At 50.8% G+C, this 17,871-nt stretch overlaps 1 protein-coding gene across 10 annotated transcripts in view; it reads left to right on the forward strand.

Annotated features, from left to right (window-relative positions):
* Nucleotides 1–17,871, forward strand: part of BRSK2 (BR serine/threonine kinase 2) — a 432,580-nt gene that overhangs the window by 221,986 nt on the left and 192,723 nt on the right. For all 10 annotated transcript variants that reach the window (XM_054171633.1, XM_054171641.1, XM_054171642.1 and 7 more), the window contains exon 2: nucleotides 7,107–7,201. In XM_054171633.1, the coding sequence (XP_054027608.1) occupies nucleotides 7,107–7,201 (95 nt within the window). The remainder of the gene's footprint in view (nucleotides 1–7,106; nucleotides 7,202–17,871) is intronic.

Raw genomic sequence — 17,871 nt, forward strand, 5'->3', positions numbered from 1 at the left:
TTTTCCTTCCATCTCCAGTAGATGTAACTGTTCTAAGTCTTTACTTGGTGCCTGACATAGGTTTATTCATTCCTTAACACAACAGCCCTGAGAGCTGGTTGTTCTCTCCCCTCGCATCCATGCTGGGGTTCAGGTTAGACATGAGGGATGAATCAAGCTGCCAGCAGTGTAAGGTAGCACTGGAACAGGCTGAGGCTGATACACCTCAATCCCTTCAGGTTTTCAAAGCCAAGCTACACAAAGGCATGTCTGACCCATGTCAGTCCTTGTCTGAGCAGGAGAATGGACTGAGTACCTTAGAGATCCCTTCCAACCCTTCCATCTGTGATTCTACACCAATATTTCACCCCTGTCCCTGCCAGTCTTAGGTTTCTTCAGCCTTGCTATCTCCTCTCTTCCTCAAGCAGTATGTCATCAGCTCCAGGCTTGACAACTGAGAGACCAGAGGCTGGTTCTAAGTCTTTACTGGTCAGAGGCTTGTCTTAAAGTTCTGTCTCCACAAAACAGACAGTGGTGACTGTGCAATATTTATTTATTTATTTATTTATTTATTTATTTTTACCTTGATTTTTTAATTTATTAATCAGAAGAAGACAAAGGCATTAAAGCTTAATTTGAGTTTTCCCTTTCTGCCCTCTGGTACCCTGGTGCAGCATGGTGGTGTCCCAGAAGTTCATGGTTAAATGATTCAGTGCTTCAGGGAGGATGAAGAGAATCATAGAATCAATAAGGTTGGAAGAGACCTCAAAGATCATCAAGTCCAACCTGTCACCCAACACCTCCTGACTACTAGACCATGGCACCAAGTGCCACATCCAATCCCCTCTTGAGCACCTCCAGGGAGGGTGACTCCACCACCTTCCTGGGCAGCACATTCCAATGGCTAACAACTCTCTCTGGGAAGAACTTTCTCCTCACCTCCAGCCTAAACCTCCCCTGGCACAGCTTGAGACTCTGTCCTCTTGTTCTGGTGCTGGCTGCCTGGGAGAAGAGACCAACCCCCTCCTGGCTACAACCTCCCTTCAGGTAGCTGCAGACAGCAATAAGGTCTCCCCTGAGCCTCCTCTTCTCCAGGCTAAACAACCCCAGCTCCCTCAGCCTCTCCTCACAGGGCTGTGCTCCAGACCTCTCCCCAGCCTCATTGCCCTTCTCTGGACACCTTCAAGAGTCTCAATGTCCTTTTTAAATTGAGGGGCCCAGAACTGGACACAGGACTCAAGGTGTAAACTCATGAGTTTACAGATCAGACAGGTTCAGTGGGACAGGTGTCTTGATTGGGGAGCAAGAAGACTTGAAATCAAACCCTGAAGTGTGAGATGCCAGGAGCCTTTGTATTTTCTTTAGATTGAAGGGTCAGTTACAGGGAATTTGTCACCTTCATTGACCTCTGACAGGAAATGGTCAGCAGCACATTGCCATGCAGCACAGATCCTGGGGGTCTGGATGTAAAGCTGGAAGTTCTGTTGAGATTTGGAAGTGTAGCTAAGAGCAATAAAGAGTGATGTGGTCGTGCTGTAAGGGTGCTGCATAGCTGGGATCTGTGCTGGAAGCAGGAAGCAAGCAATTGGTGCAGCTGGAGACCACGCTGACTTTCAACAAGGTGCTGCCAAGTAGCTACCATCCAAGCACAGAGCAAAGCCAAAGAGAAGGAGCGTAAAAAGAGGCTGCAGCTGCAGTAAAGGGTGAACATGGAGCCAGAAATGCTGTGGGGAACATTTTACACTTACAGAGTGGGCACAGCTCAGACAAAGGGGTGAGGAGTGGCAGGACATAGCCAGCAGGGCCAGGGAGGTGATTCTCCCCCTCTACTTCTCTCTGGTAAGACCCCACCTGGAGCATTGTATCCAGTTCTGGAGCCTCTCTTACAGGAAGGCTCTGGAGGTGCTGGAAGGTGTCCAGAGAAGGGCCATGAGGATGAGCAGAGGGCTGGAGCTGCTCTGCTATGAGGGCAGACTGAGGGAGTTGGGGTTGTGCAGGCTGGAGAGGAGAAGGCTCCAAGGAGACCTTCTTGTGGCCTTCCAGGATCTGAAGGGAGCTACAGGAAAGCTGGGGAGGGACTTTTTAGGGTGTCAGGGAGTGATAGGACTGGGGGGAATGGAAAAAAAACCTGTAGAAATGGATAGATTCAGATTGGATGTGAGGAAGAAGTTGTTCACCATGAGGGTGGTGAGAGACTGGCACAGGTTGCTCAGGGAGGTGGAGGCAGCCTCATCCCTGGTGGTTTTGAAGGCCAGGCTGGATGTGGCTGTGAGCAGCCTGCTGTAGTGTGAGGTGTCCCTGCCCATGGCAGGGGGGTTGGAACTGGCTGAGCCTTGAGGTCCCAATTCTATGATTCTGTGACACCACAGCACCTTTCCCCAGCTGCTGCAGGCAGAGGTCAGGCCATTGCTGTACCCAGTTTCAGATGGATTTGTCAGTGCACCACGGTCCTAATTCTTGTGCCTTGTTTGTGTCAGGGCTGAAAGTGAGGATGTCAGCATTTAACCAGATGAGACTGAGAAATGATGTGCCCAGAAATAGCCAGGACAGGACACTTGAGTGCGCCGTGAGAGATGTGACTGGAGGCGAGTTGGGAGCTGTCTGCTCAGCATAATAACCAGGGATTAATGGTTCCAAATTCATGATTAACTGTGTAGCAAATTGATGGACAGGTATCTGTAGGAGGTTGCTGGAGTCCCTGATGAAACTCCAGCTCAGTTCACTGAGGACAGTGTGTAGTAAAGCAGAGTTCTATATATTGATCCCTCGCTACAGAGTGCAGAGTCCTGTGGTCTTAGTTTCCCTGGGCTGCAGATCTGTTGTGTTCAAAAAGCAGCATCACAGAATCACAGAATGTTTGGCTTTGTGCTTTGAGTCAGGGGATGGGGTCAGCATCAACCTGCAGCCCAGCCTAGGAACTGCCAGTTGAGCTAGACTTTTTCCTCACTGTCTGAGGTGGGTTGAAATTCCACCACCACCACCCCCCAACATTAAACTGATTTGCCAGCAGTGTGCCCAGGTGGCCAAGAAGGCCAATAGCATCCTGGCCTGCATCAGGAACAGTGTGGCCAGCAGGAGCAGGGAGGTCATTCTGCCCTGTGCTCAGCACTGGTTAGGCCACACCTTGAGTCCTGTGTCCAGTTCTGGGCTCCTCAGTTTAGGAAAGATGTTGAGATGCTGGAGGGTGTCCAGAGAAGGGCAACAAAGCTGGGGAGGGGCCTTGAGCACAGCCCTGTGAGGAGAGGCTGAGGGAGCTGGGGTTGCTTAGCCTGGAGAAGAGGAGGCTCAGGGGAGACCTTCTTGCTGTCTACAGCTGCCTGAAGGGAGGTTGTAGCCAGGTGGGGGTTGGTCTCTTCTCCCAGGCAACCAGCACCTGAACAAGAGGACATAGTCTCTAGCTGTGTCAGGGGAGGTTTAGGCTGGATGTAAGGAAGAAGTTCTTCATAGAAAGACAGATTGGCCATGGGAATGTGCTGCCCAGGGAGGTGGTGGAGTCACCATCACTGTGAAGACTTTTAAAGGCATAGCCTAAAACTGCCACACTGTCACTGCTCATGAAGGCACTGCGAAGCTCAACAGGTCTGGGTGACCCCAGGGAGGTGCCATTGCTCCTTACTTCAGTCATAACTGAATGAAAGTAAATGCCAATTTGGCATGCTGCATGTGGAGTGGGATGGATTCCAGCCCATCAGGTGCTGTGCTGCCTCTGCATGTTTGACAGGAAGGAAAAGCTGAAGCTAGCAAGGTCTCACTGGTACACACCTACAGAGCACAATAGAATAGAATAGAATAGAATAGAGTAGAATAGAATAGAATAGAATTAACCAGGTTGGAAGAGACCTTTGAGATCATTGAGTCCAACCTCTCACCCAACACTTTCTAAACAACTAAACCATAGCACCAACTGCTCCATCCAGTCTCTTCTTAAACACCTCCAGTGATGGTGACTCCACCACCTCCCTGGGCAGCACATTCCCAGGGCCAATCTCTCTTGCTGGGAAGAACTTCTTCCTAACATCCAGCCTAAACCTCCCCTGGCACAGCTTGAGACTGTGTCCTCTTGTTCTGGTGATGGGTGCCTGGGAGAGGAGACCAACCCCTACCCAGCTACAACCTCCCTTCAGGGAGCTGTAGACAGCAAGAAGGTCTCCCCTGAGCCTCCTGCTCTCCAGGCTAAGCAACCCCAGCTCCCTCAGCCTCTCCTCACAGGGCTGTACTCCAAACCCCTCCCCAGCTTTGTTGCCCTTCTCTGAACACCTTCCAGCATCTCAACATCTTTCCTCAACTGAGGAGCCCAGAACTGGACACAGGACTCAAGGTGTGGCCTGAGCAGTGCTGAGCACAGGGCTCAATGATCTCCCTGCTCCTGCTGGCCACACTGTTCCTGATCCAGGCCAGGATGCCATTGGCCTTCTTGTCCCCCTGGGCACACTGCTGGCTCATGTTCAGCCTGCTATCAACCAGTACCCCCAGGTCCCTTTCTGCCTGGCTGCTCTCAGCCACTCTGACCCCAGCCTGTAGCACTGCCTGGGTACAATTGTCCTGGGCACAAATTTTCTTAATGGCTGAAGAGCTGAGGGCTCAGGGGACCACCTTCACCTGACCTGGGGGAGACATCTCAATGTACTTCCATGCAAGTCATCAGATTTAGGTCAGAATTTGGCCAAAGGTAGTGTTTCATGTATGGTATTTAGCTCTTTCTTTTAATGCTTGCAGTTTTGTTCCATATTTTGGTAATAATAGCTCAGCCATCTTTCCTTATGAGGAGAGGCTGAGAGCCTTGGGGCTGATTAGCCTGGAGAGGAGAAGACTGAGAAGGGGTTTAATAAATGTCTATAAATAGCTGAGGCTGGGTGTCAGGAAGGAATGGACAGGGACAGCCTCTGCTCACTTGTGCCCTGGGATAGGACAAGGGGCAATGGATGTAGACTACACCACAGGAGGTTCCACTCAACATGAGGAAGAACTTCTTTACTGTAAGGGTCACAGAGCACTGGAACAGGCTGTCCAGAGAGGTTGTGGAGCCCCCTTCTCTGGAGACTTTCATACCCCATCTGGATGCGTTCCTGTGTGACCTGTGCTGGATTCTGTGGTCCTGTTCTGGCAGGGGGATTGGACTCAAAGATCTCCAGAGGTCTCTTCCAGCCCCTAGCATCCTGGGATCCTGTGATCTTGATCCTGTCAGGGTTATCCATATCCTTTTGCCAATGTAATGAGTTAGCAGCACTCAAAGTTATTTGAGGACATTGATGTAGTAAAGAACTTAGAATTCTCTCAGCATATGTTGATGTTCCTCCATGTCACAATGGCATTAATCACAGTGTTAACTTTAAACAGCAGAGTAAATTAAAACACTGAGGGAAAGGATAATGAAGTACCTTTTTATTAGGATCATAGAATCACAAAATGATTTGGTTGGAAGGGAGCTTTAAAGGTCATCCAGTTCAACCCCCTTGCAGTCAGCAGAGACATTTGCAACCAGAGCAAGTTGCTCAGAGCCCCCAGCAACCTGTCCTGCAATGGTTCCAGGGATGGAGCATCTACTGCCTCTCTGAGCCACCTGGGCCAGGGTCTCACCACCTTCAGGGTAAAACATTTCTCCCTTCTCTCCAGTCTGAATCTCCCTCTTTTAGTTCAAACCATCACCCCTTGTCCTGTCACAACAGACCCTGCTAACATGTCCATCCCCATTGGCCCCTTGGAGTCCTGAAAAGCCGCAAGAGGGTCTCCCTGGAACCTTCTCTTCTCCAGGCTGAACAACTCCAACTCTCTCAGCCTGCCCTCACAGCAGAGGGCTTCCAGCACTGCTGTGGCCTCCTCTGGCCCTGCTCCACCAGGTCCCTGTCTGTGCTGAGGACTCCAGAGCTGGCCCCAGCGTTGCAGGGGAGGTCTCAGCAGAGCACAGCAGAGGGGCAGAATCCCCTCTCTGCCCCTGCTGCACCCTCTGCTGGGGATCAGCCCAGGACAGGCTGGGGCTGGGCTGGCAGCACTCGGTGCCAGCCTGTGCCCAGCTTTGCCTGCTCAAGCACCCCCAAGGGCTGCTCTCTAGCCCTTCATCCCCAAGCCTTTTTGACACTGTGGGCTTCCAAAGCCCAGATGAGGATCTTGCACTTGGCCCTGTTGAACCATGTTGCCCCACTTCTCCAGCTTGTCCAGGTCTCTGGGTGTTGAGAGCTGTGGAAGCAGCTGGAGAAGCAGCGAGGCTATGTCCCCACTGCAGACATTTGACCCATCCAGCGTTGTTGGTTTCTCTGCTTTCATTGCTCTTGGGTGTCACCAGAAGCCCTTAGCCTGGTGTGGTTAAAAGGGTAGAACACACATTGAGAGATGAGAGCTGGAGTACAGCACTTCACTAGAAATACAGCTGGCATGGCAGACACTGCAGCAGGAGCAGAGAAGTCATTGTGCCCCTGTACTCAGCACTGGTTAGGCCACACCTTGAGTCCTGTGTCCAGCTCTGGGCCCCTCAGTTTAAGAAGGACATTGAGACTCTTGAACATGTCCAGAGAAGGGCAACAAAGCTGGGGAGAGGTTTGGAGCACAGCCCTGTGAGGAGAGGCTGAGGGAGCTGGGGTTGCTTAGCCTGGAGAAGAGGAGGCTCAGGGGAGACCTTATTACTCTTTACAACTACCTGGAAGGAGGGGGTTGGTCTCTTCTCCCAGGCAACCAGCACCAGAACAAGGGGACACAGTCTCAAGCTGTGCCAGGGGAAGTTTAGACTCGAGGTGAGGAGAAAGTTCTTCCCAGCAAGAGAGATTGGCCATGGGAATGTGCTGCCCAGGGAGGTGGTGGAGTCCCCATCCCTGGAGGTGTTCAAGAGGGGATTGGACGTGGCACTTGGGGTCATGAGGTCTTGTGTGACAGGTTGGGCTTGATGATCTTTGAGGTATTTTCCAACCTGATTGATTCTGTGATTCTATGTTGTTGGCTTTGCTGCCAAGCAGTCCTGGTGCAGGCTGCTGGCTCTTTGGTCCTCACCAGGACCTTCTCTGGCTGGAGGCGCGCCTGGTGGAAATGTGTTTGCATGGAAGTTGCCGGCCCCTGGGTGTTGTGCTAGCCGCAAAAACCTCCCCAGAGGCTGCCTCTAACCCCTTCTTCCTTTCTCTTGTGCTGTGTTTCTCCTGCAGGGCTGGTGAAGTTGGGGGTTCACTGTGTCACGTGTCAGAAGGTCGCCATAAAAATTGTCAACAGAGAGAAGCTCAGCGAGTCGGTGCTAATGAAGGTAATTTTCTAATGGGAGATTTAAGGGGAGAGGGAAAGGGGGAGGGAAAAAAATGAAGTTCTTGGCTCTGTGTCGTCTGTTCCATGCAAAATTAATATCTTTAATTACGTGTAACAAACATCCCTGTCAGGAGCAGGATTATGTGGAGCGTAATAACAATAATTCAGCGATGGGGGAGGCGAGGGCAGCCCAAATGGAATGGGAGTGTGCCTCTGCTTTGGGAGCAGAATAAACTGCCAGCTGCAGAGGGCTGGCTGCTCTGCTGGCCTTGGGCAGCTGGTGTCCACCACGGCAGCAGCAGCAGCCCGGAGTTGTTGTGGTACCTTCCAGGCTGAGGTGTGCACGTGTCAGGGGGGAAGAGCTTGAAGAGAGGTTGGCTAACCTGTTGTTTGAACGCTCCTGCCACTTGCTCTGCTGCAGGGCTTTGGTGTGAGCTGCTGTGCCGAGGTCTGTGGCTCTTTAAAGCTGTTGTGACTCTGCTCGCAAGCCGCAGAGGTGCCAGCGGTCGCCGCGGGAGGGTCCGTCCTGGTGGCCCCAATGATGGTGGTGTTCAGAAGAGCTTCAGCTGGTTCTTGCCTAGCCTTGTGATATCCATCTCCTCACATGAGTGTCATTGATTGATCTTGGAGGCCTAAAAATACACTAAAGATATGCGTAAAAGTTGAGTCATGTGACGTGGTGACGGGAAAGGCTAAATTCAGCTTGATGGGAGGGAGCGGAGCTGCACTGCAGGCAGCACAACCCCATCAAGCTGACACCTGCAAATGACAATAAAGGACAGATGTCTAAAGAGTGGGGGACAAGAGGCTGGGGCCAGACTTTTCAGTGGTACCCAGCGATAGGACAAGGGGCAGCAGACACAAACTGGAACCCAGGAGGTTCTGTCTGAACAGGAGAAAATTCTTTGGTGTGAGAGTGCTGGAGCCCTGGAGCAGGCTGCCCAGAGAGGTTGTGGAGCCTGCTCTGGAGAGATTCCAAAACCACTTTGACATTGTGATCCTGGGCAAGCTGCTGGGGGTGCCCTGCTTTAGCTGGGGGGTTGGACTGGGTGATGTCCAGAGGTCCCTTCCAACCCCCACCATGCTTGGGATTCTCTGTGACTCAGTATAGAGCAAACATTAGCAAGCGCAAGAGGCAGGAAAGATGCAGCTTCACAGGGAGAGTCAGCAGGTGAATGGAACCCAACAAAAGCAACCAGAGCTTGTAAGAGGTAGAATCTGAATGAGACTCTAAACACTTGGACTAGTTTTCAGAGTAACATAGTAGGGATGTTTTTAAAATACATGAGCATTTTGTTTGCTGGGAGACACTGTCTGGTACCTGCCTACAACATTTTATTTACCTCACTGATTTCCAGAGCGGGAGGCAAAATCACTTAGCATAGCAAAGTGATCTCTCTGCTTTAGCTGTGCTGCATTACCTCGGTTGTAAAGTGAAATCCAGGGAGCTCAACGGTGTGTTAGGCCCCTGTTTGCAGAGCCAGGTGCTGAGGTGTGCTGTGTTTCCTCTAAGACTGCACAGCAAACACCACATTGTGTCATGATCCTCATTTTCAGACCGCTCTTGATGAGATTTCCTCTTGCAAGGCTTCTCAAGCTGCGCCAGGGGAAGTTTAGGCTCAAGGCTAGGAGGAAGCTCTTCACAGAGAGAGTTGTTAGCTGTTGGAATGTGCTGCCCAGGGAGGTGGTGGAGTCACCATCTCTGGAGGTGTTCAAGAGGGGATTGGACGTGGCACTTGGTGCCATGGTTTAGTAGTCATGAGGTGTTGGGTGACAGGTTGGACTTGATGATCTTTGAGGTCTTTTCCAACATTATTGATTCTATGATTCTGTTCTCTGTGCTCAGAAGGTTGGAACAACAGATGGGATTAAGTGGTCCCTGCCCAGCTCTTGCATCAACTCAGGAGCCAGATGTCTTTTCAGGAATGCCCTGAGTCTGATGGCCACAGACAGGGCTGGAGACTTCAGAGTGAATTTGGAATTGGCTGTGGTGTGAGCCAGCTTAACCCAGCCTGGCCAAAGGGGGAAAACCCTCGCAGCTTTTGGCAGTCCCAGTGTGACCGCTGCAAAGCTTCCAGCTGACAGCTTGCTGCGTGGAGTCGGCAGCCAGAGGGAAACAGCCAACAGTGAAGCCAAGCCCTGGTGGTGTGGTGGCAATTCCTACTCTGCAAATCTTCTCACTGGCTTATCTCTTCCAGTGCCTCTCTCTGCCAGTGGGCTGTGCACAACAGTCCCTGGAGCCAAATGATTCAAGACCACAGCTACTCTCCTAAGCCAGGCCCAGGCTGATGGATTTTGCTTTAATCCAGCCTTGGAGAGGGGAGCTGGAGCTGACAAATCCGCACACCTGCCGCACCGAGCCGGAACGCGGCGGTGCTGGGGCCATTTATCCTGGAGCATAAGGAGGAAGTCTGCTCACGGTCCTGTCAACATCTGAAATGACAGGCACAAGCATGTAGAGCAGGCTGCTTCCTCTGCCATCATTATTCTGCTTTGACTGGCTTCCTAAGGCCTTCATTCCTCCCCTGTTGGTTTCGTCGGGGCTGGTTTTGTTTTGCAGCGCTTGATGCTGGGTGCTGAGGGAACTGTCCCTTCCTTCTCGCAGCTGCTCTTCATTTGAGCTGTGCAGAACAGAGAGGCATTTGCTAAAGTGCTTTCTAATCACAACGTGGTAGTATCGATATTTCTGGAGAGAAGGAGTTTGGAGCCGCGGCAGCTGGTGCCAATTAGCAGAGCTGCTGCTATGGAGATGCTGCGCAGGCAGGCAGGGCGCTCGCAGCCTGCGCTCAGAGCCGCAGCCGAGCTCTTGCTGCCCTGCTGAAGGACAGGGAGGCTCGCTGCTTGCACCAGCCCCTGGCTCTGTCCTGCCCTTAAGCCCTGAACACAGCCTGCGCCTGCCTGGGGCCTGGGTTTGGGGCAAGGCTGTTAGTGTGGTGCTGGAATAGACTCAGTTTCAGTTTCAGTTGGAAAAGACCTTTGGTTTCACTTGGAAAGGAACTTCAGTTCCTAGAGTCAAAGAATGGGTTGGGTTGGGAGGGACCTTATAGGTCATCCAGTTCCAGCCCCCTTGCTATGGGCAGGGACACCTTACACTAGCCCAGGTTGGTCAAGGCCTTGTCCAGCATGGTCTTGGACACCTCCAGGGAGGGAACATCCACAGCCTTTCTGGGCAACCTGTGCCAGTGTCTCCCCACCCTCACTTTAAAGAATTTCTCCCTAATCTCCAGTCTAAATCTCCCTTCCTCAAGCTTTCCCCATTCTCCCTCACACTATCACTACAAGCCCTTGTGAAAAGTCCCTTCCACTCTTTCTTGCAGCCCTTTTCAGGTACTGATGATACAGATGAGAACAGAAGGGCTGGCTCTGCTCTCACTCCTGCTTTTACACAGTTTCACCTGGATCTCTTCACCCATGGTGTAGTAACCCTCACTGCCTCCCACCCTCCCTCCAGCTTGCTCTGGCAGGACAGGGGGGCATTGTGGAGAGTGTCTTGAAACTGAAAGAGGCTTCACTAACCTCCAGGAATTACTTCTGGATTGCTGAGAGGGAAATGAAGCCCAGAATTCAGGAGCTGAATGTGTCCATGAAGCAGGAAGCTTCCCTGACCTGGCAGGTTCACTGTTGATGGTGGCATTTTCAGTGCCAGCACAAGTGTTTGGAGTTTATAACCTCAGCATTTACAAGTGAAAGGAAATCTTTCCTCTGATGTGCCAAAAGCTTGCTTGGGAACGTTGAGCTGTCTCCTGAGATGTACTGTGGGGAGTTCTTTCCTCTGTACTACCTCACCAGACCTCTTGCACTCCCACCTTCCAAAGAATAACACCAAAATAACTACTCTTTTGGTGGTCTATCTGGCAAAATACTCTTTGGACAGACAATAGAAGTAGAAGCAATGGGAGCATAAAGGGTGAAGTGTGAGAAGGGGGCTGCTGGCCTTGGACTAATTAGTTGACGCACAGGCATGCTAAAAAAGCCACAGATGAGCCAGGCTTGATGACTGGAATCCAGAGCTCTGTCTGTGGGCTTTGTATGTGGCCTTTTGTTTCTTCTGGCCATGTCCTCTAGCACTGGCCTTGAAGTGAGGCAGGTACTTCTGGGTGGGGGATGGCAAGAGGCACAGCCCCTTCCATGTTTGTCACGTGGAGCCTGATGGAGACGCAGGTGGTGGCTGTCAGGGAGGTTGGTTGGTTGGTTCAGTGCCTTGTGCTGCTAACAAGGTCTGCTGCCAAAACATCCTGCAAGTGTTGTGTGTCCTTAAGCAGGGAGGATCACTGTCTGAGATCACTGATTGCCTGAAATAATCAAATGGAGGGGTAGGTAGCAGGACCCAGAGCCAGCCTCTCAGAACAGCCAGGATAGCTTAGGAGAGCACAGTTGTAAACAGGGCCTGCTTTGCATGGTCATTTCATCATCTCTTGCCTCTTCCTCAGCTTCTATATCAATTGGTACTTCTTTCTGTACTACCTTGTCCTGCTTTGAGTCTTTTCTTCCTTCTCCATTACCTTTCTGTTGTTATTTTGCCTCTTTGTGACCCCTTTCATCCATCTTTTCTCCTCCATTCTGTGATACCTTCTTTTCCCTCTATCTTCCCTCTTTGAATCACAGAATGGTTTGGGTTGGAAGGGACCTCAAAGATCATCTTGTTCCAAGCCCCACACCATACGCAGGGACACCTGTGAAAACTGACCTTATTTTGTTGCAGGATTTGCTGAAGTGCAGCAGGGCAGATTGAGGTCCCTGTTCCTCATGTTTAGAGCTTGTGCACAGTTCAGAAAGTACCAGAGAGTAAGTAACCAACCAGAGCTCCTGTTTTAAGAGAGGCTCAAGGGGCTCAAATCTACCTTAGTTTATTAAAGAGAAGGTTAAGACATAACTTAATCTGGTCCTGTAAATACTGATAAGGAGGCCAAGCATTAGATAACAGAGGATATAGCAGTATTAGGGGCAACTGTTGGAAACTAATAGTTGTAAGCTGTAGGTAGCCAGATTAAATGGAGAAATGCTAGGTCTCTTTGAGCACTGGGTGAAGTTACCAAGTGCAGAATCACAGAATGGTCTGGGTTGGAAGAAACCTCTGAAGCTCATCCAGTCCAACCCCTCTGCAGTGAGCAAGGACTAGATCAGGTTGCCCAGAGCTCTGTCCAGCCTCATCTTGAATACCTCCAGGGATAGGCTCTCAACCACCTCCTAAAAGCCATCTGAAGCTCTGCTGAGTTTTTCCTCTGGAAGATGATTAAGCTTCATCTTAAACTATTTTGTGGTTTTATAAACCCTGTTCAGCTTCAGCTGCAGACCTTGCAGGAAGAAGCAACTGATGACGGTTTCTTGGCCTACACTACCCATTAGCTCTGCCTGGATGAAGGCAGCAGCCTCTCTGGCCTTCAGATGCACAGATCTGTGGATTTCTAATCACACTTCTGGGATCTGTGAACAGTCACCTAACCCTCCCCTGATTCAGCTTGACACCATTTCCTCTCATCCTATTGCTTATTTCCAGGGAGAAGAGACCAAACCCCACTTCAATCCAACCTCCTTTTCAGGAGTTATAGAGAGCAGTGAGGTCTCCCCTCAGCCTAACATCCAACATCCTAACAACCAATCTGAATCTACCCATTTCTAGTTTTGTTCTATTCCCCCCAGTCCTATCACTCCCTGACACCCTAAAAAGTCCCTCCCCAGCTTTCTTGTAGCCCCCTTCAGATACTGGAAGGCCACAATGAGGTCTCCTCGGAGCCCTCTCTTCTCCAGACTGAACAGCCCCAACTCTCTCAGTCTGTTGTCATTTGAGAGCAGCTCCAGCCCTCTGCTCATCCTCGTGGTCCTTCTCTGCACACCTCCCAGCACCTCCAGATCCTTCCTGTAACAGTGGCTCCAGAACTGGATGCAGTACTCCAGGTGGGGTCTCACCAGAGTGGAGTAGAGGTGAAGAATCACCTCCCTTGACCTGCTGGCTATGCTTCTCTTGATGCAGCCCAGGATGTGGTTGGCTTTCTGGGCTGCAAGTGCTCACTGCTGGCTCCTGTTGAGCTTCTCATCCACCAGCACCCCCAGGTCCTTTTCTTCAGGGCCACTCTCAAGCCACTTGCTGCCCAGCCTATATTGGTGCTTGGGATTGCCATGACCCAGCTGCATGACCTTGCACTTGGTCCGGTTGAACCTCATGAGGTTGTCATGGGCCCAGCTCTCCAAATCTCCCAAATCTCCCCAAGCATCCAGGTACTCTCTGATCCTTGCATTTTTACCTGCTGTTGAATGTGCAAGTTGCAGTGTCCAAATGAGTAGGTTCACACATGGATGCTGTCCGTGTCTGCTTGTCACCAACACCTCCCCTGACCCTCTCTGTGCTTATCTTGAGGCTGGAGGATCCCCACGACCCAGGCCGCTTTTAGCTCTGGAACTGACCTACCCATCACTGCTGGAAAGGGACAAGAGAGAAGACCTGAAAGAAGAGGAGGCTCAGGGGAGACCTTATTGCTTTCTACAACTACCTGAAGGGAGGTTGTAGCCAGGTAGGGGTTGGTCTCTTCTCCCAGGCAACCAGCACCAGAACAAGATGACACAGTCTCAGGCTGTGTCAGAGGAGGCTTAGGCTGGATGTTAGGAAGAAGTTCTTCGTAGAAAGAGAGACTGGCCATGGGAATGTGCTGCCCAGGGAGGTGGTGGAATTGCCATCACTGGAGGTGTTTAGGAGGAGACTTGATGGGGTGCTTGGTGCCATGGTTTAGTTGATTAGATGGTGTTGGATAATAGGGTCAGACTCTATGATCTCGAAGGTCTCTTCCAACCTGGTCTATTCCATTCCATTCCATTCCATTCCGTTCTATTCTGTTCTGTTCCATTCTATTCTATTCTATTCTTTTCTTTTCTATTCTATTCTATTCTATTCTATTCTATTCTATTCTATTCTATTCTATTCTATTCTATTCTATTCCAGCTGAGCTGGTCTGGCAAAATTTAATGGGGGGGTTGGGGGGGTGGGATTTTCAACCCACCACACCCCCTCCCTTCCCTGTGACCCTAGTTTGTATTCCAGTAGCAACCCAGTTAGCAGAGCACAGCGTGGCGTGTGCGCGTCTCGCTTTGGAGTTCAAAGAGAGAAGAAAGCACCTGGCTGCATGAAACACACAGGCAAGGGAAAAGGCTTGGGGTTTGGGGTTTTTGTTTGGTTTTTTTATCTCTATTTCCTTTCCCTGGCTCCCTTCTGCTGTGGGGAGTTTGGGAGCAGGGATCTGTTAGTGAATGTATAATGCGGAGTGGTTTGTTTTAAAGTGGAGCTGGGGAGGGGGGAGCCCCGGAGGGCTGTTCGCTTGTCATCTGTTGGAGCGGTTGAAGGAGTTGGGTGATTGTGTTTTCCTTCAGAGAAGAATCACTCTCCACCTCCACTTTCCACCACACCCACGAGGAGCACAGTTTGAGGTACTCTTAAGGAAGGAAGGAAAGGAAACAGGAATCAGGAGCACACGATGTACCTGTCAGAGGAGCAAACCTGTCAAGTGTGCACGCTGCCTGTCGCAGTCTGAAGCTGCTGTGATCAATGGAGGCATTTGGCCAAGCTATAACAACAATTTGCCCTGGTTTTCCCCCTCTGATTTTAATTCTGCAGATCTGGATTACATCAGGCTGCCTCAAACCTGTGCTGAACCAAACACCTAGGTGTGCAAGCACAGGCAGAGGCAGGCTCCCAGCCTCCTATGCTGCCTTGGTGACACGGCAGTGAATGAATAGAATAGAATAGAATAGAATAGAATAGACAGGTTGGAAGAGACCTTTGAGATCATCAAGTCCAATCTATCACCCAACACCATCTAATCAACTAAACCATGGCACCAAGCACCCCATCCAGTCTCCTCCTAAACACCTCCACTGATGGTGCCTCCACCACCTCCCTGGGGAGCACATTCCCATGGCCAATCTCTCTTTCTAGAATGAATTTCTTCCTAACATCCAGCCTAAACCTCCCCTGGCACAGCTTGAGACTGTGTTCTCATGTGCTGGTGCTGGTTACCTGGGAAAAGAGACGAACCCCCACCTGGCTACAACCTCCCTTCAGGTAGATGTAGACGGCAAGAAGGTCTCCCCTGAGCCTTCTCTTCTCCAGGCTAAGCAACCCCAGCTCCCTCAGCCTCTCCTCACAGGGCTGTACTCCAAACCTCTCCCCAGCTTTGTTGCCCTTCTCTGGACATGTTCAAGAGTCTCAATGTCCTTCTTAAACTGAGGGGCCCAGAGCTGGACACAGGACTCAAGGTGTGGCCTAACCAGTGCTGAGTACAGGGCAGAATGACTTCCCTGCTCCTGCCTGCCACACTATTTCTGATCCAGGCCAGGATGCCATTGGCCTTCTTGGCCACCTGGGTACACTGCTGGCTCATGTTCAGCCTGCCGTCAACCAGCAGCCCCCGGTCCCTTTCTGCCTGGCTGCTCTCAGCCACTCTGCCCCCAGCCTGTACCACTGCATGGGGTTGTTGTGGGCAATGTGTAGAACCTGGCACTTAGATGTGGTCAATCTCATGCCCTTGGACTGTGCCCATCTGTCCAGCCTGGCAAGGTCCCTCTGGAGACCTCTCCTACCCTCTAACAGATCAACTCCTGCCCCCAGAAAGACCCTCCTAAGCCCCGGCTAGAGCTGGTTGCCTCTTCTGGATAATGGTATCAACTAAATCTGTTGCAGCCAATACCTTGAAGTATTCAGAGGAAGACAGAAGATAGGTGAGATTCATTCTATCCTTATTCACCATGAGGGTGGTGAGGTACTGGACAGGCTGCTTAGAGAAGTTGTGGAGGCTCCAAGCCTGGGAGTGTTCAATGCCAGGTTGGATGGGACCTTGTGCAAGCTGTCTAGTAGGAGGTGTCCCTGTGGCAGGGGTGTTGGTACTAGGTTATCTTTAAGGCCCCTTCCAACACAAACCATTCTGTGATTCTGTGAAGTCAAGGATTGCTTTGTCCATTCATTTCACTTGCTCATAGCCATAGAAAAGTAACCGCTCCCAGAGGGGAGATGTCAGAATGTGCTCTGCCAGCCCATCCTCATCCTCCTGCAAAGCTGCTGTCAATAATGAGCCTGTAAAATCCCTTTCTGTACAACTTTTCCCTTTACCTTTTTTTCCACTGTGGTTGCTTCATGCTTGTGAGACAGACTTTAGTTTGGCTTCACTTTGCTTTCTCTCCCAAACCTTCTGGGAATTCTCCTTTCCCTCTGCCAAAGTTTTGTTTCATCAGAAGATGCTGATTCACACAAATGTTTTCTCTGAAGTAACTTTGGCTTAGTGAATTCCCAATGCATCAAAGGCTAGATTTCTCTTGAGCAAACTCTGGAGCTGTAGCAGGCTGTTAAGCAGTCCTGCTTGCCATCTTCAAAGCAGAAACCCTGAAGGCCCTGCCTCTTCAGTGACCCACCACCTCTGAGCCCTGGATTACCAGACTAAGATGTGGGAAGGCTTGAGACAGCCTCTGAGAGTCCCCAGTCAGGCAGATAGGATCCTACAAAACATCACTTTGTGGAGGAGTGGCAGAAAACACCAGGATCCTCCACTGTGGTCAGGCTTGTTGCTCCATTTCCTGGGAAGGACAAGCAGTGGGAGTTACCCTGAAAGGCAAGGGGAGCCCCAGGTTGGCTTCCAGACTCAGGCTTGTAGAGTGTGGGGTGTGGAGTGTGAAAATCTTTAGACTGACATCCAGAGCTTGTGCCCCCTGGTGAGATGTGGATAGGACCATGGGCAATGGTTTCAAAGTAGAGAAGAGTAGATTTAGATTGGATGTTAGGAACAAGTTCAGCACCATGAGGGTGGTGGAACACTGGAACAGGTTGCCCAGGGAGGGTTGAGGCCCCATGCCTGGAGGTATTCCAGGTGAGGCTGGACAGGGCTCTGGGTGACCTGATCTAGTGGGGCATGTCCCTGCTGACTGCAGAAGGGCTTGGACTGGATGAGCTTTGGAGGTCCCTTCCAACCCAAACCATTCCATGATTCTATTTCCAGCACTTCTGGCTGTCTGGGCATCCAATTGGTCTGAGAACCCAAAGGTTTGGACTCTCCCAACCTGAATGGTTCCTGTAATGGAGCCACATGGAGCTGTAGGCTCTGCTAACTCTGGATGTGAACCATGGGTCTGGTGGGAGTGATTTTTCAATCTGGAGCCAGAAGCTGTTTGGTGCAGTCAAAACTTTAGTTTTGGGGGGTTTTGTGTGGGGTTTTTTTCCCTCCTGACCCACTGAAGCTTGATGAAAAATGCTCAAACGTGTTGGGCTGTGACCTGGCTTAAGCTAAAACCTCTTTTAATTGACTTTTTGTACCAGCACTTTGACCTGCTCTGTTCTGGGGTTAATTAATCAGTCTGAAGAGGTGCAGGATGAAACTTTCCTGGTCTGCAGAGAGTAGAGGATGCCAGAAGAGCTTGGGTTCTGGCTGAGCTATAGGTAGAACTGGATGCATTTACAGATAGAAAATGCATTTCAGATTATGGATAAGAAGCAAAAAAGGAGTCAGGGGGGATGTTTTCTGACCTGAGCTACAGGGGGGGGGGGGGGTTGAAGTTACACATCTCCTTATGAAAGATGATTTTCATTGCTCACCCAATTTCTTCCTGGACTGAGGGCAAAGCTGAGAGGGAAGCTCGGATGCTGTCAGCAGTGTGAACACAGCACTGGCCCAGCCATTTCAAACCTGTGTCTGTAGC

This window comes from Dryobates pubescens, chromosome 22 (assembly GCF_014839835.1).
Source record: "Dryobates pubescens isolate bDryPub1 chromosome 22, bDryPub1.pri, whole genome shotgun sequence".
In the NCBI taxonomy this organism is placed as follows: Eukaryota; Metazoa; Chordata; class Aves; order Piciformes; family Picidae; genus Dryobates; species Dryobates pubescens.